The sequence below is a fragment of the Amblyraja radiata genome, chromosome 12 (genome assembly GCF_010909765.2).
Source record: "Amblyraja radiata isolate CabotCenter1 chromosome 12, sAmbRad1.1.pri, whole genome shotgun sequence".
Taxonomy (NCBI): domain Eukaryota; kingdom Metazoa; phylum Chordata; class Chondrichthyes; order Rajiformes; family Rajidae; genus Amblyraja; species Amblyraja radiata.
The window spans coordinates 7,790,739-7,811,376 of record NC_045967.1 but is presented as its reverse complement, the minus strand read 5'-3'; the positions used below and the strand labels follow the sequence as shown (position 1 = coordinate 7,811,376).

General features: G+C 44.4%; 1 protein-coding gene across 7 annotated transcripts in view; it reads left to right on the top strand.

The window, feature by feature from the left end:
• col4a5 (collagen type IV alpha 5 chain) overlaps nucleotides 1-20,638 on the top strand; it is a 256,174-nt gene that overhangs the window by 151,379 nt on the left and 84,157 nt on the right. For all 7 annotated transcript variants that reach the window (XM_033030174.1, XM_033030172.1, XM_033030173.1 and 4 more), the window contains 5 exons: nucleotides 4,746-4,914; nucleotides 11,919-12,011; nucleotides 14,449-14,553; nucleotides 15,867-15,964; nucleotides 19,027-19,177. In XM_033030174.1, the coding sequence (XP_032886065.1) occupies nucleotides 4,746-4,914; nucleotides 11,919-12,011; nucleotides 14,449-14,553; nucleotides 15,867-15,964; nucleotides 19,027-19,177 (616 nt within the window). The remainder of the gene's footprint in view (nucleotides 1-4,745; nucleotides 4,915-11,918; nucleotides 12,012-14,448; nucleotides 14,554-15,866; nucleotides 15,965-19,026; nucleotides 19,178-20,638) is intronic.

The window sequence follows — 20,638 nt, the reverse complement described above, 5'->3', positions numbered from 1 at the left end:
CTGGAGACCCTTTAATTGGACTTTACTGGACTTTACCTGGCACTAAATATTATTCCGTCTTCATGTATCTGTACACTGACTGGTTCGATTGTAATCATTTACAGTCTTTCCGCTGACTGGTTAGCACACAACAGCTGATCACTCTACCTCTGTACAAGTGACAATAAACTAAACTAAAAAAACTAAACAGAAACTAAAATTAACCGAAGAAAGGTCTCGACCCTAAATGTCCATTTCCTTTTCTTCAGAGATGCTGCCTGACCCGCTGAGTTACTCCAGCTTTTTGTGTCTATCTTCGGTTTATAATGGCATTTTACCAGCATCTGCAGTTCCTTAACAATATGACAATTCCTTAACAGTTCCATGACAATAAACTAACTTGAACTTGAACTTGAACTTATTACACTAAAATTCCATTTTATTTTGAGCATTTATTATTATTTGAGCATTTTTCAGGTTCTGGGTGTTGCTGGATCAGCCAACATTCACTGTCCAGCTTTAGCTGCCACGGTGAAGGTGAGGATGCCTCATCTTCTTGACCAGTGACGGTCATTTTGGTGCAGGTGCTCACAAAGTGCTGCTGTGGAGGGAGGATTGTCATTCAACGCCAGTAATGATGAAGGAACCGTAACATATTTCAAGTTCTGTCTGACTTGGAGGATATGATATTCTCCTGCAGCTGCTGCCTTTGCAGAGAATCATTGAGTCACAGAATTATGCAGTGCAGAAACAGACCCTTGGCCCAATTCATCCATGCTGACCCAGTTGTGAAATTAAGCTAGTCCTACTTGCCTGGCCTGATCCATATCCCTAAATATGTCCTACCCATGTACCTGTCCGTGATTTTACCCACCTCTACCACTTCCTCTGGCAGCTCATTCCATATACACAAGGGTGGCATGGTGGAGCAGCGGTAGAGTTGCTGACTTATAGCCCTGTCCCACGGTACGAGTTCATTCCAAGAGCTCTCCCGAGTTTAAAAAAATCAAATTCGTGGTAAGCACGGGGAATGAACGTAGCGTGTACGTCGGAGCTCGGGACGTCTCTTAGCGCTAATGGCAGGTACTCGGGAAGACTCGCTAACGGCAGGTAAGCACGGGAAGACTCGTGAAGATTTTTCAACATGGTGAAAAATGTCCACGAGAGCCCCAAGTACCAATGAGTGGCCATTACCGTAAATCTCCGAGTTTGAATCAGGGCTCAAACTCAGGGAGAACTCTTGGAATGAACTCGTACCGTGGGACAGGGCTTTAACAACGCCACAGGCCCAGGTTCGATCCTGACTATGGGTGCTGTCTTTAAGGAGTTTGTACATTCTCCCTGTGACATGCAGAGAAAAAGGACAAACCCACAAATCTGGGTTTTCTCTGGGTGCTTCGGTTTCCTCCCACTCTCCAAAGACGTACAGGTTTGTAGGTTAATTGGCTTTTGTAAATTGTAAATTGTCCCTAGTGTGTGTAATATAGTGCTAGTGTAAGGGAATTGCTGGTCGGCATAGATTCAGTGGGCCAAAGGCACTGTTTCCGTGCTGTATCTCTACGCTAATCTAAGTACCAATCTCTGTGTGAATAGGTTGCCCTCGGATCTTTTTCGCCTCTCACCTTAAACCTATGCTCTCTAGTTTTTGACTCGCCTACTATGGGCAGTGGAGTTCACAGGATGGGTAGATAGAAACATAGAAAAAAAGGTGCAGGAGTAGGCCATTCGGCTCTTCGAGCCTGCACCACCATTCAATATGATCATGGCTGATCATCCAACTCAGTATCCTGTACCTGCCTTCTCTCCATACCCCCTGATCCCTTTAGCCCCAAGAGCCACATCTAACTCCCTCTTAAATAAAGCCAATGAACTGGCCTCAACTACCTTCTGTGGCAGAGAATTCCACAGATTCACCACTCTCTGTGTGAAAAAAGTTTTTCTCATCTCGGTCCTAAAAGACTTCCCTCTTATCCTTAAACTGTGACCCCTTGTTCTGGACTTCCCCAACATCGGGAACAATCTTCCTGCATCTAGCCTGTCCAACCCCTTAAGAATTTTGTACGTTTCAATAAGATCCCCCACAATCTTCTAAATTCTAGTGAGTACAAGCAGAGTCTATCCAATATTTCTTCATGTGAAAGTCCTGACATCCCAGGAATCAGTCTGGTGAACCTTCTCTGCACTCCCTCTATGGCAAGAATGTCTTTACTCAGATTAGGAGACCAAAACTGTACGCAATACTCCAGGGAAAAGTCACAGTGGCTACAGGGTTTTTTGTAGCTGGTACTCACTGCAAACACAAATCCTTCCTTGGCAGAAGGATTTTTGGAGTGGTCTACTTTATCCTGGAGCTGTGGAACTTCTTAAGTGTTTTTGAAACTGCACTCATCCAGGTAGATGAGAGAATATTCCATCCAATCATAATGTGTCCTTGTAGACAAAATGTGTAGGGAGGAACTGCAGATGCTGGTTTAAACTGGAGATAGACACAAAAAGCTGGAGTAACTCAGCGGGACTGGCAGCATCTCTGGAGAGAAGGAATTGGTGACGTTCTGGGTCGTGACCCTTTTTCAGACTGAGAGTCAGGGGAAAGGGAAATCAGAGATATAGAAGATAATGTAGAGAGATAAAGAACAATGAACGAAAGATATACAACAAAGTAATGATGATAAAGGAAACAGGCCATTGGTAGGTGTTTGTTGGGTGAAAATGAGAAGCTGATGCTACTGGAGAAGCTGATGTGAGGGAGGGATGGAGAGAGACAGAACGCAGGGGTTACTTGAAGTCAATATTCATACCACTGGGCTGTAAGCTGCCCAAGCGTAATAAGAGATGCTGTTCCTCCAATTTGTGTTTAGTCTCACGTTGACAATGGAGGAGACCGAGGACAGAAAGGTCAGTGTGGGAATGGGAAGTAGAATTTAAGTGTTTAGCAACCGGGAGGTCAGGTAGGTCCAGGCGAGCTGAGCGAAGGTGTTCAGTGAAACGATCGCCCAGTCTGTATTTGGTCTCGCCGATGTATAAGAGTCCACATCTTGAACAACGACACAGTAGATGAGGTTGGAGGAGGTGCAGGTGAACCTCTGCCTAACCTTAAAGGACTGTCGGGGTCCCTGGACAGAGTCGAGAGAGGAGGTATAGGGACCGGTGATGCATCTTTTGTGGTTGCAAGGGAAAGTACCTTGGGAGGGGGTGGTTTGGGTGGGAAGGCGATGAGTTAACCAGGGATTTGCGGAGAGATCGGTCTCGGCGGAAGGCGGAAAAGGGTGGAGATGGGAAAATGTGGCTAGTGGTGGGATCCCGTTGGAGGTTGCCGAAATTCTGGAGGATTTTGTGCTGTATACGACGGCTGATGGGGTGAAAGGTAAGGACTAGGGGGTCTTGCGACTATGGGGAGGGGGAGCAAGTGTGGAGCTGCGGGGTACTGAGGAGACACTAGTGAGGGCCTCATCTATGATGGGAGAGGGAAACCCCTGTTCCTTAAAGAATGAGGACATCTCAATGTTCTGGTATGGGACGACAGATGGCACAATGGGCTAAGTGTTCGGCTGGCAACCGGAAGGTAGCTGGTTCGAATCCCGCTTGGAGTGCATACTGTCGTTGTGTCCTTGGGCAAGACACTTCACCCACCTTTGCCTGTGTGTGTCCTTGGGCAAGACACTTCACCCACCTTTGCCTGTGTGTGTGGATGTAATTATGTGAAGCACTTTGGGGTCAATGCAAGTTGACTAAAAATGTGCTATATAAATAAAGAAATTTCAATTTCAATGGAACACCTCATCTTGGGCGCAGACAGAGGAATTGGGGGTACGGGATAGAGTCTTTGCGGGAAGCTGGGTGGGAAGAAGCGTAGTCAAGATAGTTGTGGGAGTCAGTGGGTTTGTAATAGATGTCAATCGATAGTCTATTTCCTGTGATGGAGACGGTGAGATCAAGAAAGGGGAGGGAGGTGTCGGAGATGGTCCAAGTAAATTTGAGTGCAGGATGGAAATTGGTGGTGAAGTTGATGAGTCAATGAGTTCTGCACGGGTGCAGGAGGCAGCACCGATGCAGTCATCAATGTAATGGAGATAGAGTTTGGGGATAGGGCCAGTGTACATACGTCTGGAACAGGGATTGTTCAACGTACCCTACAAAGAGGCAGGCATAGCTGGGGTACCCTACAAACTTGTAGATGTTGGAAAGGAGAATGTGCAGGATAACCAAGCTCGGACTTCCTTCTATGTGGCTGGTCGGGTTCAGTTTCTGGCCAGCGATGAACCCAGGGATGTTGCTAATCGTGACATTGTAGTGAATACATACATTTTCAATGGAAGAGAATTATAGAAGCAGAGCAGAAGACCCGTCTGTACACTTGTGGATACATCATTCAGAATTCTTGATTGATTGAATTTGTACGAAGGTTTGGCTGTGCCTGGATTAGAGTGGCCTTTGCTCCTGTGTTGAACATAGAAAGTAAGTCATCTACAAGCCATTTATTTGCTCAGAATCAAACAGTAAAGTTACTATCCAAATTGCTCCCTTTATATATTTTTTTTATCTTGATTGTAAACCTTGGAAAGGAGTGCATAATTTACAGTAAGTATGATTATCGTTTCTCTCTAGACTTTCAACATGAATGTCAGATCTAACTGGATTGGGGAGAAATATATGAAGGGAAACGTTTCATTTGTGCCTTTATATTTTAAACATTCAAGCTTGTTGCCTTGAGTAAAGCCATCTTTCTGCCGCATATTAACTCCAGGGCCATTGGAATTTCTTTTCAGGGAGGTTTAACCTTCAAAGGAGGAAGAGGTCCACCAGGTGATCCAGGTCCATTGGGATTCCCAGGAGACAGGGGGCCACCAGGACCACCGGGATTTGGCTCACCTGGGTATTCAGGCCCAAAAGGCATGCAAGGTGTTTCAGGTCGCCCAGGAGGACCTGGGGCTCCAGGTATGTTCGTGCACGAGTTATGGTTTGTCCTTTTTCTCTGGCTGATTAAATTGGTGCATGATGGGACCCATGTGACAATTTTATATTTTTGGCTGAACTCATAGAATCATAAAATCAGAAGCAATTTAGCCCATCTAGTTCGTGCCAGATGTATAAAAAGTTATTTCATAGCGTCATAGAGTCATAGCCTCTGGCAGACCGTTCCCTACATCCACAATCAATCAAGATCCTGCTGCAATTTTTCACAACCAACTTCATAGCGTGTAAACAGGCCTTTCAGCCCAACTAGCCCACACCGGCCAACATGTCCCAGCTACATTAGTCCCACCTGCCTGCATTTGGCCTCATATCCCTCCAAACCTGTCTTGTCCATGTACCTGTCAAACTGTTTCTTAAACATTGGGATAGTCCCTGCCTTGACTACCTCCTCTGGCAGCTCGTTCCATACACCCATCACTCTTTGTGTGAAAAAATTATCTCTCAGATTCCTATTAAATCTTTTCCCCTTCACCTTAAACCCATGTCCTCTGATCCTCGATTCCCCTGCTCCGGGCCAGAGACTCATGATTTTAGACACCTCTATAAGATCATCCCTCATCCTCCTGCGCTCCAAGGAATAGAGTCCCAGCCCACTCAACCTCTCCCTGTAGCTCACACCCTCTATTCCATCTTCACAAATCTTCTCTGTACCATTTCCAGCTTGACAATATCTTTCCTATAACATAGTACCCAGAACTTAACACAATACTACAAATGTGGCCTCACCAATGTCTTATACAACTGCAACATGACCTCCCAACTTCTATACTCAATACTCTGACTGATGAAGGCCAAAGTGGCAAAAGCCTTTTTGACCACCTTATCTACCTGCAACACCACCTTCAAGGAACCATGCACCTGTACTCCTAGATCCCTCTGCTCTGTAACACTCCACAGAGCCCCACCATTCACTGTGTCGGTCCTGCCCATGTTAGACTTCCCAAAATGCAACACCTCCCATTTCTCTGTATTAAATTCCATCGACCATTCCTCAGCCCACCTGGCCAATCGATCTAGATCCTGCTACAGCCATCTTCACTATTTGCAAAACCACTCACTTTTGTATCACCAGCAAACTTGCTAATCTTGCTGTGTATGTTCTCATCCAAATCATTGATGTAGATGACAAACAGTAACGGGCCCAGCACCGAACCCTGAGGCACACCACTAGTCACCACAGGCCTCCAGTCCGAGAAGCAACCTTCAACTATCACCCCCTGCTTCCTTCCATAAAGCCAATCCTCACCTCCATGATGAATTTTGATTCCCCGCTCTCAGGCTGCAGATGTGTAGGCGATTACAGATTGAGTGACCATCACCCACCACTCTCTCAGACACTGTTCTGTACCATCATTAACCCAATCCTCTGATACTTTGCCTTAAATATTTGCTCCCATATATTGACCACTGTTCCTTCTTTTTCACCCCAATGATGTCCCTCACACTTTTGATTCCATTTCTCGTAGCTTACCATTCTGATAAAGGATGACCCATGCCTACTCGACTATTAAACTTTCCCATTGCTGGCAATATCTCATGGACCCTCTCTGAGAGCCTGCTAGTGGCATTCATAAGTTCATAAGTTGTTGGGCACCGAGTTTTGCGGTACCCCACCCAGCACCGAGTCTTGCGGTACCCCACTACCCCACACTGCCTGCCATTCTGAAAGGGATCCGTTAATCCCTACTCTTTGTTTCCTGTCTGCCAACCAATTTTCTATCCATGTCAGCCCCCTACACCCAATACTACTCCCCAACAGGTCACATTTCACTAACTTCAAGTGCATTCCCTCTCTCTCCGTCCCTCCCCTATCCTAGTCTCCCTACTAGGTTCACCTTCATCCTGCACACTTTCACAGTTTTGTATCCACTCGTTATCATCTTCTCCATCGCCAACAATGGATCCTTGTGGGCTCCGCCTTTCCTTGATTATCTGGCTGGCTTTGATTTGTTCTTTTCATCCATTCATTCATTTATTATTTCTACCGCTTGATACCTCTGGTTTCCCTCTCCCCTTGATTCTCAGTGTGAAAAAGGGACTCGACCTGAAACGTCACCTATTCCCTTTTTCCAGAAATGCTGCCTGACCTGCTGAGTTACCCCAGAATTTTTAGTTGACCTTTTATACCGTTGTTACAAGTGCCCATCTAAGTAGCATTCTGAGATCGCCTCTCTCAGGTAATATATGCCACATTTCAACCACCTCGGGGTGAAAAAAGTCTTCCTCAAATTCCATGTAAATCTACTGCCTATTTTCCACGAGTGCATGCCCTCTGCTCAACAAAGGGGTAATATTTTCCACTATTTATTCTTACCATGCCCCTCATAATTTTATGGACCTTCAATAGACAATAGACAATAGGTGCAGGAGTAGGCCATTTGGCCCTTCGAGCCAGCATCGCCATTCAATGTGATCATGGCTGATCATCCCCAATCAGTACCCCGTTCCTGCCTTCTCCCCATATCCCCTGACTCTGCTTTTTTTAAGAGCCCTATATAGCTCTCTCTTGAAAGCATCCAGAGAACCTGCCTCCACCACCCTCTGAGGCAGAGAATTCCACAGATTCACCACTCTCTGTGAGAAAAAGTGTTTCCTCGTCTCTGTTCTAAATGGCTTACTCCTTATTCTTAAACTGTGGCCCCTGGTTCTGGACTTCCCCAACATCGGGAACATGTTTCCTGCCTCTAGTGTGTCCAAGCCCTTAACAATCTTATATGTTTCAATGAGATCGCCTCACTGGGTTGAACTGGGTTGTGTGGAAGGAAGGCTTCATTGCAGCATAGTTTTCTTCTTAGGTACTCATTCACACAAACAGTACAGGAAGGGGAAAGGTCAGGGCCAGGCACGGTACTGAGAGCCAGACACTGATTGCCGCAATACGTCAGAGCCGTGACTGCCTGTGAAAGTGAAATCAATGATACCTGCCTCTAGTGTGTCCAAGCCCTTAACAATCTTATATGTTTCAATGAGATATCCTCTCATCCTTCTAAACTCCAGAGTGTATCTTGGTCTCCTCAGCTCAAAGGCAAATAAACCCAGCTTATCCTGTCTCTCCTCATATCTAAACTGATCCATCCCAACATACTGGTGCATCTCCTCTGATCCCTCTCCAGTGCAGTCACATCTGTCCCATAATGTGGTGACCAGAACTGCACAAAGCACTCCAACTGTGACCTACATCTGAAGAAGGGTCTCATCCCGAAACGCCACCTTCTCTCCAGCGATGCCGCCTTTGCTGAGCATTTTGTGTTCATCTTTTGTGATTTATACAGCTGTACATAACTTTCCTGCTCATATTTTATGCTCCAGCAAGGCAACTAATCCACCTTATCTAACTCTGCTGCTGCCTTCATGTACACTAAAGGCCCTCTGTTCCATAATACTTCCTGGAGATGTGTATATCCTTGACTTATTATCACTCCCCCAACAGGTCACAATTTTTACAGGACTAAATTCCATTTGCTATATCTCAGCCAACTCTGCAATAGCATTCTCACTACCCTCCTCTAACATCTTAAGTTTAATAGTGTAGATAACAAATTGCAGAAGTCCTACCACTTAACCCTACAAGATTTAGAAGATTGAGGGGGGATCTTATAGAAACTTACAACATTCTTAAGGGATTGGACATGCTAGATGCAGGAATATTGTTCCCGATGTTGGGGAAGTCCAGAACAAGGGGTCACAGTTTAAGGATAAGAGGGAAGTCTTTTAGGACAGAGATGAGAAAAACATTTTTCACACAGAGAGTGGTGAATCTTTGGAATTCTCTGCCACAGAAGGTAGTTGAGGCCAGTTCATTGGCTTTATTTAAGAGGGAGTTAGATGTGGCTCTTGGGGCTAAAGGGATCAGGGGGTATGGAGAGAAAGCAGGTACAGGATACTGAGTTGGATGATCAGCCATGATCATATTGAATGGCGGTGCAGGCTCGAAGGGCCGAATGGCCTACTCCTGCATGTATTTTCTATGTTTCTATATATCACTGGTAGACTCAAGGAATCACAAGTGCTAGTTTACAAAAAGACACAATGCGCTGGAGTGACTCAGGCAGCAACTCTGGAGAACAGAGATGGGTGACGTTTCAGGGCGGGATCCTCCTTCAAACTCTGGTTACTGGTCTCAAGCTGTCAATTGCCAAACCAACCCTGAACAATCCTCCTCAGCCCTCTATCTGGGTACAATTCTGTGTACAATTTGTTAGGTTCCATTGACTGTTATTTTCTAGATTAGTCTCCCATGTGAGACTTTGTCAAAGACCCATTTTTAAGTCCACACAGACAACAACAAGTGCACGACCCTCATCAACATCAGTCTGGTGGAAAGATATCTGAACATACTTTCATTTATCAAACCTGTTAGTTTGACGTCAGTGGTGGGCAAATTAATGGAAAGGATACTTAGAGATAATATATATAAGCATCTGGATAAACAGGGTCTGATTAGGAACAGTCAACATGGATTTGTGCCTGGAAGGTCATGTTTGACTAATCTTCTTGAATTGTTTGAAGAGGTTACTCGGGAAATTGATGAGGGTAAAGCAGTGGATGTTGTATATATGGACTTCAGTAAGGCCTTTGACAAGGTTCCTCACGGAAGGTTGGTTAAGAAGGTTCAATTGTTGGGTATTAATGGTGGAGTAGCAAGATGGATTCAACAGTGGCTGAATGGGAGATGCCAGAGAGTAATGGTGGATGGTTGTTTGTCAGGTTGGAGGCCAGTGACTAGTGGGGTGCCACAGGGATCTGTGTTGGGTCCACTGTTGTTTGTCATGTACATCAATGATCTGGATGATGGTGTGGTAAATTGGATTAGTAAGTATGCAGATGATACTAAGACAGGTGGGGTTGTGGATAATGAAGTAGATTTTCAAAGTCTACAGAGAGATTTATGCCGGTTGGAAGAGTGGGCTGAAAGATGGCAGATGGAGTTTAATGCTGATAAGTGTGAGGTGCTACATCTTGGCAGGACAAATCAAAATAGGACGTACATGGTAAATGGCAGGGAATTGAAGAATGCAGGTGAACAGAGGGATCTGGGAATAACTGTTCCCTGAAAGTGAAATCTCATGTAGATAGGGTGATAACGAAAGCTTTTGGTATGCTGGCCTTTATAAATCAGAGCATTGAGTATAGAAGTTGGGATGTAATGTTAAAATTGTACAAGGCATTGGTGAGGCCAATTCTGGAGTATGGTGTACAATTTTGGTCGCCTAATTATAGGAAGGATGTAAACAAAATAGAGAGAGTACAGAGGAGATTTACGAGAATGTTGCCTGGGTTTCAGCAACTAAGTTATAGAGAAAGGTTGAACAAGTTAGGGCTTTATTCTTTGGAGCGCAGAAGGTTAAGGGGGACTTGATAGAGGTCTTTAAAATGATGAGAGGGATAGACAGAGTTGACGTGGATAAGCTTTTCCCACTGAGAGTAGGGAACATTCAAACAAGGGGACATGACTTGAGAATTAAGGGACAGAAGTTTAGGGGTAACATGAGGTGGAACTTCTTTACTCAGAGAGTGGTGGCTGTGTGGAATGAGCTTCCAGTGAAGGTGGTGGAGGCAGGTTCATTTTTATCATTTAAAAATAAATTGGATAGTTATATGGACGGGAAAGGAATGGAGGGTTATGGTCTGAGCGCAGGTATATGGGACTAGGGGAGAATACGTGTTCGGCACGGACTAGAAGGGTCGAGATGGCCTGTTTCCGTGCTGTAATTGTTATATGGTTATATGGTTATTTCAAATTCTCCATGTACCACTTCTGCTCGTAAGTGATTACAGATGAAATATATTGAAGACCTTACCCGCCTCTGCTGCATCTTGATGGAGAGTGCCACGTTGATATCTAATGGGCTCTTATATTTTAAATAGATTAAAAAATGCTGGAGCAACTCAGTGGGTCAGGCAGCACCTCTGAAGAAAATAGATAGGTGATGTTTTAGGTTGGGTCTCCAGAGATGCTGCCTGACCCACTGAGTTAAGCATTTTGTGTCTATCTTTGGTACAAACCAGCATCTACAGTTCATTTTTATTACAGGCTTCCTATTCTTTCCCTGGTTATGCACTTGTCATTAATAGTTATAAAATGCTTTAGGATTCTCTGTAATCTTGCCCGCTAAAGTCATCTCATGCCCACTCTTCACCCTCTAAACTACTTACCCCCGGATACTTTCGATATCACTTTGGAGTCTCTCATGTTGTCAGTTCTTTAAACCAGCCATAAGGCATTTTTAGTTTCTTTATCCAACTATTTATTCTTTATCCAACTCTAATTATTTATCCAAGAGAGAGCTAGATAGGGCTCTTAAAAAAGCAGTCAGGGGATATGGGGAGAAGGCCAGCACCGCCATTCAATGTGATCCTGGCTGATCATCCCCAATCAGTATCCCGTTCCTGCCCTCTCCCCATATCCCCTGACTCCGCTATTTTTAAGAGCCCTGTCTAGCTCTCTCTTGAAAGCATCCAGAGAACCTGCCTCCACCGCCCTCTGAGGCAGAGGATTCCACAAACTCACCATTCTGTGAGAAAAAGTGTTTCCTCGTCTCCGTTCTAAATGGCTTACTCCTTATTCTTAAGAGGTAGATAGTAGTTCAGGACTGCTCTCTGTTTGTGTGGGATGGTTCAGTTGCCCGGTAACAGCTGGGAAGAAACTGTCCCTGAATCTGGTGGTGTTTTATATTAGTTTTATAGTACAGGTCCGCCCTAGGTTATAGCAGGGTTCTGTTCATGTGAGCTGATTATACTCACAATCTGACATTAGATATGAAAAATGGCTGATAAATCCCAGTATGAAGTTAAAATTAATTACAAAAAACTGAACCAAAATATTCACTTCAACAATATTGAGGTGCACCATTAGGAGCTTAACATTTGAGGTTATATTATAGATGTTCGAATGAAATTGCTTTCTTTTTAAATGTAGAGTTATTTACCATCACCATTCATTAACTCTCTCCTTTTCTTTCCAGGTACTAAAGGCTCACCGGGTCAAACAGTATCTGAACCTGGTCCACCTGGTCCTCCAGGGTCCACAGGTGAACCTGGCCCATTGGGTCTCACAGGTGAGGTGTTTACATCTCTGACGTGCGTTTTCTGTGATGTGGCGACAAGCGAGTGCTTTTGCTAGATGAATGAGCTGGAATTGTGCTGTGTTAAGGAATCGTGACCTCGTTAAAACATGAGTACAGTACATTTCACATGTTCTTACTCCAATTGACAGTTATAAAATACAGAATCAGCTCTTCGATCTAAATACTTTTTACAAGGACTGGGTGGTCAGTCAACATCATCTAATTTTCCTGCTTTCCTGGAACATGTTTTCTTCTCTTGTCATGTAAACTATCTACTTCTGGAATGCTTTGCATAAAGAAACCTCACCTGTCTGAAAAGGAGGGGACAAGATACCAAATGTGAACAGAGGTGGCTCCAGGTGCATTGGACCATGGCCAAGGAAATGCTTCTGCAGCAATTGCTCTAAACTTGGCAGCTTGGCGTGAATACAAGCCGGAATAAACTTTGTCAGACTTCACTGGAAATTAAGCGTTCCAATACAACTTGCCATTGAAGGTCTTTGTCAAATGTGAAAGTGGATTCATTCCAAAGTACAGAGCGAGTGTTGGGTTTAACATGAAAGAAGGTAAACTGCTCTCCGTCATTCAACTCCCCCTGTGGGTATATTGAGGTAGATTTCTGCGGCAGCTTCTTGCAGTCTGTTCTAAATATTTGAACCACATTGGACATCATAGAACTGGAAGCTTCACCTAGTTTCTGCAGAATTTACCGGTTACAAAGTCCACTTGGCACAATCCTTCCAGAGAGGTGATTGAGGGGAAGAGGCTAAACCCAGAACTTGACCTCTCCAGCTCGGTATTATTCTTCAAAAGGATCTATGATGAAAATGAGTTCTGCCCCATAAAGCCAGCAGAGATGACCATTTTCATCATTGGCGTAATGTTAGATCTCAGGATCTAAAGCTACCTTTAGTTTCATGGTTCACCTGAGATTTGAGATCCAAAGATCTCTTATGGAAATGTAAAGGCAGCAATCACCAAATGTGTTTTCTGTTTGGGGGCTTCTCATAGAATCAGAGAGTTAAGGGCCTGTCCCACTTGGCCATTTATTTCGGCGACTGCCGGCGTCATTGACTGATGTATCTGAGTCGCCGAAATATTTTGAACATTTCAAAATTCAGCGGCGACAAAAAAAATGTTGCGACACCTGAGGAAACACCGCATGTCAATACGTCGTCATGCCACATCACGCTGGGACTTTTTCGGTGACCTGATAAGTCAGTCAATGATGGCGACAGTCGCCGAAAAAATCAGCAAGTGGGACAGGCCCTTTACACAGCAGGAAACTGGCCCTTGATCCCACACGAGCCTGTGCGTGCCCACAATCAATTACCTGTCTATACTAATCCCATTTACCAGCACTTGGTCCATAGCCTACAATCCAAGTGTGTTTCAAAATGCTTCGTAAGTGCAGTGAGAATACCTGCCTACACTACCTTCACAGCTGGAGGGACCCAGATTGCAACCACATTTTGGATGAAAAAAAATCACCCTGAGATCCTCTCTAAACTGACCGGCACCTTAAACGGACTAGTCTCAGATACCCCTGATATGGGAGAAAGTTGTGTATTATCTATCCTATCTGTTCAATTTTGTACACCTCTAACAGATCACGTTCAGCCTCTCACCTCAATGGAATGAAAACCCAGCCTATCCAGTCTCTCCTCATAACTGAAACATCCCACCCCATAATTGAAACATTCTGGTGAATGTTTATTTGGAGATAACTAAGGCAGTACCACAAATATCTTTATTTAATTAATTAGATGCTACTGAAAGGACTGTGAACATATACAGCATGCCCGCTTATAAAACTATGTGGAGATGGAGCTGTGTCCTTTCCCTTGTTTAAACCACTCACTGCTCAAGCTTAGACACAAAGGAGAATGGCCTGTTCATGGTGAGAAAATGGGAGCTTTCCAGTAACGCCCACTGTCTTGAGAAGAAAGAGTCATTGAGGGTTTAATGGGGTTTGGAGTAGATGAATTTACCAGTGGCGCAACGGTAGAGTTGCTGCCTTACAGCGCTTGCAGCGGCAGAGACCCAGGTTCGATCCCGACTACGGGTGTTGCCCGTATGGTGGTTGTACGTTCTCCCTGTGACCACTTGGGTTTTCTCCAAGATCTTCAGTTTCCACCCACACTCCAAAGACATACAGGTTTGTAGGTTATTTGACTTGATGGATGTGTAAATTGTCCCTAGTGGGTGTAGGATATCACTGGTCGGCACAGAGTTGGTGGGCCGAAGGGCCTATTTCTGCGCTGTATCTCTAAACTAAACTAAACAGTGGTACACCTGCATCCTTGAAGATAGGGGTTATAGCTGTGCCCATCAAATACACTCTGAAAGAGACGTGAGGAAGCTGAAATAGCCCCTGATGGCATCCTACTGTTTGAAATAACATATTAATTTTGCCTTTGTTCTCTAGGTGGCCCGGGTCAACCTGGACAATCTGGTTCACCAGGTCTCCATGGTCCAAAAGGTGACCCAGGAGCACCGGGTATTGGATTTCCTGGTGCATCAGGTGGAAAAGGTACGTTTGTTTTCATTAAGTTTTGTTTAAGGGCGAACTGCAGAGTCTGAATAAGGGTCTCGACCCGAAACGTCGCCTTTTCCTTCGCTCCATAGATGCTGCCTCACCTGCTGAGTTTCTCCAGCATTTTTGTCTACCTTTGTTTTCATTAACGTGTGTTTTTAAATTGCAGCAGTTCAAAAAATAAAGCTTTATTTTTATGTACCATCTTGTGACGCTTCAACACCCCAGGACATTTTGTTTCTACATGATAAATGCATATAACTACTTTGTGTATATATCTGAGATCATTGGATTATCAGATAAGTGACAGGTAATTGTTTAGAATTGGTTGAAGGAGAAATATTAAGTTTGTGAATAGTTAGGGATATTGAACACCTGACTGAACACACGAATAGGCATAATGAGTTTTAAATTCATTGACTATAGAATTCATTGATGGCTCAATTGGTTTGACATGTCACGGTGGCGCAGCGGTAGAGTTGCTGCCTTACAACGCCAGAGACCCGGGTTCGATCCTGACTACGGGTGCTGTCTGTACGGAGTTTGTACGTTCTCCCCATGACCTGCGTGGGTTTTCTCCGGGATCTCCAGTTTCCACCCACACTCCAAAGATGTACAGGTTTGTAGGTTAATTGGTTTTGGTCCAATTGTAAATTGTCCCCAGTGTGTGCAGGATAGTGTCAGTGTACAGGGATCGATGGTCGGCATGGGCTTGGTGGGCCAAAGGGTCTGTTTCTCTGCTGTATCTCGAAACTAAACTAAACATGAAATAACCACAAAAAATGTTAGGCAACCTGGCTGTACATATTCTTCATCAGACGCATGCCAATTGTAATGATTGTAACAAATAAAATTGGAATTAGGGCATAGTGTCCATTGCTCCGTCATTCAATGAGACCCTGGCTCATCTTATTTTGGTCTCTTCCAATAACAGTTGAATTCCCAAGGTCTATTTCAACCTTGAACGTATTCAATGAAGTGACCTTTCCACCTCCCTGGGCTAAAGAATTCAGAAAAAAACAACCTCCGTAAGCAATGATGACCACAAATACTGCTGCATTGTCATTTAAATCCTCTGGTTTACTGGTGCCCTACTCTGATGTATTCAGTGTCAATTTGACTTCATGAAGATCCTTGGGAAGTTTTTTAAAAAATCATTTTAAAGGCAGTATATAAATGGAAGTTGATGTTATTACTGTTAAGATGCAGGCTGCTATGGTGTGCAGTTTGTATGGACCTGGCTCTCTAAAACATCAACCGCCATGTTGAAGTTCTTTGACCGCTGATATTGTCCATTTAACCTCTCACAGGATTGCCAGGAACGCCGGGTTTGCCAGGTTCTCCGGGAAATTCAGGAAGACCAGGCCGCGATGGCACATCGGGCCAACCAGGCTTCCCAGGGTCAAAGGTGAGTGTTGACTGCTTCAGATAACATCTGGCTTGCTGAAGCCAATGTAGTCTCCTCATCTGGCAGTGCTGGTGTTAAGCAATGATTCCACTAAAACAAATGTGTTATTACAAATGGTCCGCTGTGAGTTTTATAATGGTCACTTCTTCCAGATCCACAACAGAAAAGTTGAGGACCAACACAAAATAATTTCTTAATTCATTGATGTAGAATGCGCTCTCTCACATTCAGAGCACCCACAGCCCACTTACCACGCCACACTACCTCTCATGACTTGAGTTCAAGGACTAATAGTAGCGATGTTACAATACTTCCCTTCAGCGGCGTTGCAGTTCTGCCACTGGCCGTGTGCGCGACTTTGGCGCCTTTGAGGGGGGTGGGGGGGGGGGGGGTGGGATTAAAATGCCATTTTCTCCTGCCTGTCAGAGGCGAACTTCCTCGGCCTGCCAGCTGCTGCAGAACAATCGGCCGGACTTCCGTTCTTGGAAGATAATTTTTAAAATCGCTGGACAATTTAATCGCTGGAGTAAAATAAAAAGCTACTTCTAACGCCCTAAAGGCCTACAACGGGACAGATCTCAAGTAGGGAACAAAACATAATGTAAGTTGTTTATTTTACATATAAACCTGCTTCTCACACCACTCTCACACCAGTCATCATGAAGTGTTTCGAGAGGCTGGTCCAGCAGCACATCAAAGCCAGCCTCCCGCCCACCTTCCATCCACACCAGTTTGCCTACAGAGCAAATAGGTCCACTGAGGATGCCATCGCCACTGCTCTTCACACTGCACTGACCCACCTCGAACACCAGGGGAGCTATGTGAGGATGTTTTTCATTGACTTTAGCTCCGCCTTCAATTCCATCATCCCCAGCAGACTGGTCACCAAACTCATGGATTTAGGACTCTCCCAACCCATCTGCCTCTGGATCAAGGACTTTCTGTCTAACCGCCCCCAGACCGTCAGACTGGGCCATCACCTCTCCACCCCCATCACACTCAGCACCGGATCCCCACAGGGCTGTGTGTTGAGCCCCCTCCTCTACGCCCTCTACACCCACGATTGTGCCCCCGCCCACTCCACCAACACCATCGTCAAGTTTGCGGACGACACGACTGTGGTTGGATGTATCTCAGGAGGAGATGAGACAGCCTACAGGGAGGAAGTCCAAAGGCTGGCAGCGTGGTGTTCAGACAACAACCTCATCCTAAACACCACAAAAACAAAGGAAATTATCATAGACTTCCGTAAGAACAGTGCAGCCCCCAAACCCCTATTCATCAATGGGGACTGTGTGGAAAGGGTCTCAGACTTCAGATTCCTGGGCACACAAATTACAGAGGATCTCTCCTGGACTACAAACACCATCACAGCAGTCAAGGAGGCCCAGCAGCGGCTCTACTTTCTGAGGATCCTCAGGAAAAACAACCTGGAGGAGAGGCTGCTGGTGTCCTTCTACCGCTGCTCCATCGAGAGTGTACTGGCATACTGTATAACCACATGGTATGCCAGCTGCTCTGCAGCGGACAGGAGAGCCCTTCAAAGGGTCATCAACACCGCACAAAAAATCACTGGCTGCCCACTGCCCTCCCTGAAGGACATCTTCAGCTCTCGCTGCCTTGGCAGGGCAGCCAACATCCTGAAGGACCCTTCCCACCCTGGACACAACCTGTTCCACCTGCTGCCCTCTGGCAGACGGTACAGGTCTTATAAACTCGCACAAATAGACTCAGAGACAGCTTCTACCCCATAGCCATACGTGAACTTAACAATGCAAAATAAGTAATAACACTCACATTCAACTGAATGGTTCTACCTCAGCTGCTATTGTTATTTATCTGTAATTTTTTTTTATATGTATATATTTTTACCTTTTCTTATATATTTAAAATTGCTCTTTTGAATCGCACCGTGGGATTGACTTTTAAATTTCGTTGTACCATGTGAAATGACAATAAAGAGATTCATTCATTCATTCTTAGGATGACTTTAATCCAAATTTAATTGGCGAAAATGTGATTTTGGCCCCATACGAACCGGCAGTGTTTTTCCTGCCAATATGTGGTTCAAATTCACCGCAACCGCAACGTTCCAATCGATCGCGTTCCACAAAAACCCACTCTCAAGATGTTTTAAATGCCCATTAATATACGGAAATTAAACATTAAATTCCTTCCATTTGGCCTATAAATTCAAGACAATGAGATTTAAAAATTATGTTATAATGTGAATTCTAGTGTGAATGTTATTTGGACACTTAGGCAATTAAAAAATGTTAACCTTTTCTTTAGAAATGGATAGATGTTTAGATCTAGTAATTGAATTTTGTAATTAGCTACAATTAGGTAACTAACTAATTATATGCTTTAATTTCAGGTCATCCAAGTAAGATTGTTTCATACTTGTTTCAGAATGCTTCAATCTATAATAACTGAAAATTTCATTCAGTTCTCTTAATTTTTAAGAAAGTTATGGGCTTTTGACTGTCCTCGATCACAGCTTTTGAGTTAAGTCAATGGTAAAGCAATAGGGAACATGAAGCTAATTTTCGAGTATGAAAATGGCCATAACCTTTTAAATACTGAAGATATGAAAGTGAATTAGGTGTCAAATTAAACTTATTTTTATGCTTTATCTGATGGGATAAATTGCAGACGATTTTTAAAATCTCAAAATTTTGTAACATTGCTACTAATAGTGCAGGGATTGGTTCCAGAGCTATTGTTGGCAATGCCCAAGTGGATGTAGTGATGCTGAACACATATACATGAGATCCTGGGTCATACAGTGCGGCAGCAATTCGATGATCTTTTATTATATGTCTGTAGACAATTACAATGGGCAAACCCTAGTCCCATTGACAAGGACCCATCCATGGACCTCTCTCTAATTCTATCCCCATTCACAGACCTGAATATTGAGCAATGCTGGTGTATTGAGCAATATTGAGCAATATTGATGTATTGTGTTGGCAGATAATTGCTTATGTTTTGACAATGTCATAATCAAACATAATAAGTGACTTATGAGCAACCACGTAACTAATTCCAATTGCACACAGGGTGATCCCGGCTTTGGAGTTCCAGGAACACCAGGTACTCCTGGCTCTCCAGGGAATGGTGGGCTGCCGGGACCTAAAGGTGATTTGGGATTTCCTGGATTACCAGGTCAATCAGGTCGCCCAGGAGCAGATGGCACATTAGGATCTAAAGGTATGTCTAAAGTGCGGCAAGAATCTCATTCGGTATTGTGGATATTAGTAAAGGGGACACGAAGACTATACAAGGGTATACAGTCGGTCTTTCTCTGATCAATTGGAACAAGCTTGCACACTAACTTTACATTTGTCTGAAGTGGTGGCTTGCTTCATAGCAGGTCTTGTGCGTTCAAACATCCCACACTAAAGGGAGGTGGGACTAACTCATGAATTTTTATGTTGTGGTTTTAATTCCAAATCACTAGCCAAAAGGACCTTGCCCTTTCCCAGTTTCCTTTCCACTCAACATTCATTATCTCTCAACTGGAAAACAGGAGAAGCAAAGAGCCCAGCACTGACTCAAGCTCCAACCCAAAACCCTTCAGCCTTCTCTGTGAGGTGTTAATAGCCATGTGTGTGAAGTCATAGATGGACTCAAAAAGCTGGAGTAACTCAGCCTGTCAGACAGCAACTTTGGAGAAAAGGAATAGGTGACATTTTGGGTTGAGACCCTTCTTCAGACTGAGAGTCAGGGGATAAAGGGAAATGAGAGATATAGACGGTGATATAGAACAAATGAATGAAAGAAATGCAAAAGTCTAACGATGATAAAGAAAACAGACAAAGTGTTAGCTGTGGGCTGGGTGAAAACGGGTCACTGACAATGAATTCAACAAGACGACTGTGAAACTAGTACAATGATTTTTCCGTATCCCAGCTATTTCAATTATAATTGGGACACATTCTGTGAGATGGAGGTCTAGATTCCCTGATACTGATGGTAATTTTGGCTCTTCAGAGCATTGCTCTGCCTCTCCCAAGTGTATTCTGCCAGAACCAGCTGAAGAAGAGGGTTGGGTTGCACCCAGCATTACTGACTCTCTGACCATTTGTACAAACCTCTCTTTACATGGCTCAGAGTCTCCTGCTGGATGCACGGAATATCACGATCCAAGTGGTATCCTTGATAACTTTAATGCAGTGAGTCCAGGGGCCTCTGTCATTGTTTCTCTTGCTTGCCATCCTTTCCAAAAGTAGCCTATTAAAGGATTGGCCTGATGAAAACACATGAGATTTGTGGATCCAGTAGAGCATGATTGCTTTGTTCCTTTGCAATCCAAGTTGCTCTGACCCATCAACACTGTTGATCCAAGAGCCAATCCAGAGACAGAGTACTCTGCAGAACGGCTCACCTGCTGATGCCCTCGAAGCTTCTCTGTCATCTGCATGGTCCGACTGTGGCCCGTGCTGCTTGCCAGGAGTGTGCTGGACTCCTCCCCTGCATGAGCAAGTTCAGCCGCAGCACCACTTAATAGACTCAACACCATCCAGGATAAGCCAGCTGCTCGAATGGCATCCCATTCACCATCCTGAACATCCACACCCTCTCTCGGTAACACAGCAAGGCAGCACACTCTACCATCAGCCAGGTGCAAGGTCATAACTCAGCTTTTATTATGTAGGATGCTGGGTTAAA